General features: G+C 37.6%; 1 protein-coding gene across 2 annotated transcripts in view; it reads right to left on the bottom strand.

Annotated features, from left to right (window-relative positions):
• Positions 1-5,881, bottom strand: part of LOC106535441 (1-phosphatidylinositol 3-phosphate 5-kinase) — a gene marked incomplete at its 5' end in the record, with an annotated part of 18,089 nt that overhangs the window by 5,263 nt on the left and 6,945 nt on the right. The window contains 6 exon segments of one of the 2 annotated variants that reach the window (XM_014032442.1): positions 1,878-2,054; positions 2,348-2,407; positions 2,490-2,584; positions 4,688-4,768; positions 4,841-4,936; positions 5,669-5,789. In XM_014032442.1, coding sequence (XP_013887896.1) covers positions 1,878-2,054; positions 2,348-2,407; positions 2,490-2,584; positions 4,688-4,768; positions 4,841-4,936; positions 5,669-5,789 — 630 coding nt within the window. 2 annotated transcript variants of the gene reach the window in all.

The following is a 5,881-nucleotide window of genomic DNA, read 5'->3' as shown; positions in this document are numbered from 1 at the left end:
AGAACTGACTGTGTAAGAATAATAATCTTGTTTTCAGAATGTGTAAGATTATTTGTCTTGTTAGTCTGAAAATTTGACTCAAATTAAGTCAAAACTTTCTGCCAATGGAGTCAGAAAATTTTACTTAGATTCTTGAAATAAGGATAAAAAAAATGAAATCAAGTATTTCAAGAATCTTACCAAGTAAAATTTTCTCACTCAGTTGGCAGAAAGTTTTGACTTAATTTGAGTCAAATTTTCAGACTAACAAGACAAATAATCTTACACATTCTGAAAACAAGATTATTATTCTTACACAGTCAGTTCTTGTTTAGTAAATCAGTCTGAAAACAAGATCAAAAAGACTTTTTGGCTGGATATAAGATTTAAAAACTTGGTAAGATGGACCATTTTTGCAATGTATTCCAATCAATCTGGTCTTGTGTGAAAATGTAGTTTCCCCCTAATATAATAACTGGACCTTCTCATGTCCCAGCAAGGTCAYGTTTATCTCCCAGCCTCTCTGTGTGGAATTTACATGTCCTCCCCAGTTTTTGCCATGTAATACAGTTTCCTCTCACAGACCAAAAACATGCATGTTTGGTTCATTGGTAGCTTTAATTGCCTCTGGGTGTGAGTGAGAGTGTGAATGGTTGTTTATCTCCATATGTCCCTGTGATGGACTGGAGACCTGTTCAGAGTGACTACTGCAGACACCAGAKCCATTCTGACCATGCACAGATAAGCAGCAGAATAAAATGGCTGGGACTTTGTCCTCCTGGATTTTGYAGAGAGCATAATTCAACAGTTACAGCAAATGGTCAAGGTCCTGAGGCAGCCACGCCACTTAACCACCACCATGCTTGACTTGTGGGTATGATTTGCTCAGCCATGGTTTTAGAGCTCTTGCATGGAGGCCATTTTTGCCCTTCGTCTCTTTCTTATTGTTGAATCATTTTAGTCTGACCTTAAATGAGTCATGTGAGGTCTGCAGAAGTTGTTCTGAGTTTTTTGGGACCCCCTGGACAAGTCATCAGTGTGTTCACATGAGTAATTGTCATGTGAACAGGGGGAATTTGAAGAAATTTATAAGTCATTTAGATACTGATTTTAAAAGCACTACACCATTTTCATAGTTTTCCTTTTTTTACTATTGACTTTTACAATCCATTGTTTGACAATTGTTATGTCTTGATTAAAATAGTTTAGATACATGCCCAAAACACCTTCACAACACATAATAAACAGTTATAAATTCATTAGGAAAGATAATTTTCTGTACGAGTTGCCTGCAATTCAGCCGTAGAACAGTAGTGGGCGCACCAGGCACTGAAGATCGTGTATATATATATATATATATATATATACCGGGACTTCCGGTTTTCATTCAGCATGGGTTTCATGACTGACCAATCAGCATTAAACCTCTGTTCACTCCAATCACTGGTGTTATATGGTCCTCTTCTCTTCATATTTTTATCTATTCAACATTTATGTGGTTTTGTCTCGATTTCAGTTAATGAACACTAAATTTTCTTACAAGTGAACTCTTGGCATTGTTTTGGTAGGAAAGTTCAGGTTCTGTTTTAAGGTTTTTTGTGGATAACGGTTCTGTATACGTGATTTTCTCAGTCTACAGGTCTGGGAGTAATCAGTTTAGCCCATCTTCCCCAAATAAATATAAAAAATCAGTTATTTCACAATTTAACAATGGGGACAATATTTTTTTCCATTTAAGGCTATGTTGGTTTGAATAGCTTTTCCCGTTACTAATAAAAAATAATTATTTAAAACTACATTTTGTATTTACTCAGATTATCCTTGTCTGACATAACATTTTTTTGATGGTGTGAAACATAACAGAAAGCAATAAAACATAATATTTTCACTGTAACAACCTTCTGTAGCATAGAACATAGCTCCAGACTTCCCCCCCCGAGCCTGCCAGTTGACGCAGTGGGACAGCGAACGAACAAAGTCCTCCTCGCTGCTCTCCATGATCTCCTCACGCATTGTGTGGAACTCCTCAGCGTAGTAGATGCGACAGTAGAACTTGGCATTGGCGTCTGAAAACTCTGAGTTGGAAAAGAGACAAAGAAGTTCATTTAAATCTCTTTTCCTGTTGAGTCTTCTTTCATTTTTCTTGTTCAGTTTGTAAGGTGCCAGTTTACATCAAGAGCCATCTTAAACTGCAGAACAAGGAAACAGGTCCAAATCTTCACCTATAATACCCACATCCACAACATCACCCACAACCAAAGATAAAACAACAATCATAGTTTTACTAAAGTGTGTGCAGATTTAGTTATGTAAATGTTAGCACAATTATAAACTGCTGAATGTCACGTCAGATGAAACAAAGACTCACGCAGTTCAATGTGTGGATTCAGTGTCTGTTTCTTCTGCTTATCGACTGAGTCAATGTCCTCTGAAAAACACAAGAGTTCGAGCATTAATTCAAGCTTAGTGAGATGATGTTTATTTTAGCGTATAACTTGAAGAACACGTACTGAGGGAATCTCCATCTGTGTTGCTGCGGCTCTGCTGAGACAACAAACACTCAGTGGGCCTGGCAGGACTGCTCCTCACCCGATTCTCTGAACTGCTGCAATACAAAGTCACTCTTACTGCAGGCTTATTTAGCTTAGTGTGCATTAGAAACACTTTGTTTTAACAATAAGACAGGAAGACTGTCAGCTTGTCCATCCAACATGTTCATGTTTCCTGTAAAAAACTAAACCAAAGAAAAGACTTACCATATTTATTCATGTATAATACGACCTCATGTATAACACGACCTCATGTATAACACGATCTCATGTATAATATGACCTCATGTATAATACGATTTCATGTATAATACGATCTCATGTATAATACGATCTCATGTATAATACAATCTCATGTATAATATGACCTCATGTATAATATAACCTCATGTATAATATGACCTCATGTATAATACGATCTCATGTATAATACGATCTCATGTATAATACGATCTCATGTATAATACGATCTCATGTATAATACGATCTCATGTATATGATATCATGTATAATATCTCATGTATAATATGATCTCATGTATAATACGACCCCCCTTTTTTGAGCTTAAAAAGCATAAAAATTTTTCCTCAAAAATCCTCAAACTACCTCCAATTTCATACAGACTTCAAGATTTTTCAGCCTTTGCAGTCTTTATACATTTCAGTAAAATGATCATTGGGCTGTTCATTTTATTTTAACAACATATGTACTAAAAGGTATTTTGACAACAAATTATAATCAGCTGTAGCAGCATCATATGAATTCTGACATTTTACACATACTCCACCAGGAGGYGCCAACAAAAAAGTCAGAGACTTCACATGAGATTTGGACCATCTTGTGGGGGGAAAGCAGATTACTTCCTACTCGTGAGCACCCCCTCTGGTGGGGAAACGTTTTTCAGGGATACAAACTTTTTCAGAACACCGGTAGACAGCAGCCATTACAGACGAACATGTGTTTGTTGTTGTTCGAGGAGCGGCTYGGTCACACACTAATGTCATTAGTTCGTTATCATTACTAAGGTGCAGGACTGCCTTTTTCCCCCTTTTTTCACACCATGTCTCCTGCTTGGATCTGTTATTATCTCACTCTGAAGCACAGAGGAGTGTCAGAGGTAAGCTCGCTACAACTGCATTTTACGACGCGGTCTCATTTCTGGACTCAGCAATTTTGTGAATGAAGCCGATATTCAGTTAAAATACATAAGTAAAAATATTTATCTGAGTATAACACTACCCCCCCAACTTTATGGATGATTTTATGGATTAAATTTTACGTATTATACTTGAATAAATATGGTAACTTCCAATCATAAAACCCATATAAGGTCAGAGCTTTAAAAGACATTTCCCTCCTATCAGAACACAGCAAAGTCAACATTTTGATAAATATAGTCTCTAAACTTCAATCAATTCAGACTKAGTGAGCTGAATATTTACAAAAGGCCTTAAAGAGACAGGAACTGTATTTCAGTGTCAAGAAAACCAATTTTGTTACGATCTGACAGAAAAGGACTGCTCATGTTCTGAACAAAAAAGGATTTAAAGCTTTTTTTGGCCAGGAAATATTGAAAATAACTTTAAAATATCTCCACATTTACAGTCAATAACATTTATAGCTTCAACTGAAGACCGTCACAATGACATGAACATATGAAGTCTTCAGAATAAAGGCTTATAAAAGTGCAAATGGTGAAATTTTTATTACTGATAGAATTCCTGGAGTGTAAAAAAGGAAGAAAAAAATTAACCAAACTGGATTTTGTGAACCCTTTCACCCCTACTTTATAAACACCACAGTGTGTCACATTGTTGATATAATACGAAGTTTTGCTTTGGTTTTTTTCCCCCCTCGTCTTCCCTTGTGTGGTTTTTAGTTTTTCTGTTGTTAAAGGTAGATCAACAGTGTTTGCTTCATGACCGGTTTCACCTGTTCCCCCATGTTTGCCTTGTATGTCTTCTTGAATGGGTGTTCTTAACTGCCCCCTCCCCCCCTTCCCTGAATGTATAGCAGCTTGTGAATTTATTTCTGTGAAAGGCGCTATATAAATAAAACTTTACTTTACTAAAGGTGATGGATTTGCTGTGAACCTTTTCGCTTCTTGACTCTCCCTGCAGAACTGTTCAGATTTCAGAAGAACTGTGGACCTTTATTACCTGAGGGGTTGTGGAGTCTCATCTTCTGCTGTGTTTGAAGCCTTGCACAGATTGTCCAAAGCTGTTTTGTACTCTTTGCAGCTGGAGGAGAACAAAGAGCAGATAAATAATGCTGGAGGTAGGGGAATGAAGAGGACAGAAGTGGGCGTTTACCTGAGAGCAAAGGCRATGATGGAGCTTGGCTCTCGTTCACACACTGCAATGGGGACACGCTCATGTTCGTACATCAAGTAGTGTTGGTCTGGATCACTGTCGACACACATTACCACAGTCAGACCATTTAAGASAGGAAAATACTGGAACACTGCTGTTTGACGGCCCCTTGTTTATTTTCAACTACAGAATAATGTGGATTTGATGGCTTGTGTTGAGTTTAGTGGTTAGCACTCGCACTGCGTGCCTGGGATTACTGCCAGCTACTGTCACACCTAACTTTAGCTCAATATCAGTAAAGTTGACCCTGTTATAGGTACTGTTGTGTTTGAAAAAATAAAGCCATTTTGAATTAGGTTGACTCCAAAAACTAATCAGTTTCTTTGGTTCATGTAAAGATCTCTTTGTGAAAATATGACCAGTCATACAGTAATTCATGAGATATTTTGCTAACAGACATTTTTCGCAAAAGTTTTTACCAAAGAGTTGAGAAATCTGTTAGCAGTCAGAATATGTTGGGGATCACAATTATCTGTCACATCGAACATTAGCTCAAGATCTCTGAAGTTAATAATAATGTGTTATGTATTTTCTTCAATGCATTATTCAATACAATAATGAAATTTGTGCACTGCGTTTGACTCATCACACATATAAGATATACCCAAGTTGAGCAGCAGATACACGGACAAAATTGTTGGCACTTCTACAAGACAAGAAAACTGAACAAGGAGTTCAGTCTGAACTCAGCATAAGAAGGATGGGTGATTTTTGTTTGTGTATCTGAGTCAGGGTCCTGTGGRCCTCCTACTGAAGGTTGTTACTTACAATGGGAAGGGGATGTGGTTGTAGCTGTTGCCAGGCAGGAAGTTGGCAAGGATGGCTTTCATGGTGGACTTCTCTTTAACCTGGCTGTCAGTGGAACCTAACAGGTGTCCGTCAAACACATCTAAAAGAAGGCAAAGCAACATTTGGATCAGATGTATGTGTGTGTGTGTGTGTGTGTGTGTGTGTGTGTGTGTGTGTGTGTGTGTGTGTGTG

The sequence above is a fragment of the Austrofundulus limnaeus genome, unplaced genomic scaffold (genome assembly GCF_001266775.1).
Source record: "Austrofundulus limnaeus strain Quisiro unplaced genomic scaffold, Austrofundulus_limnaeus-1.0 Scaffold1450, whole genome shotgun sequence".
NCBI lineage: Eukaryota > Metazoa > Chordata > Actinopteri > Cyprinodontiformes > Rivulidae > Austrofundulus > Austrofundulus limnaeus.
This window is presented reverse-complemented; position numbering and strand designations above follow the sequence as displayed.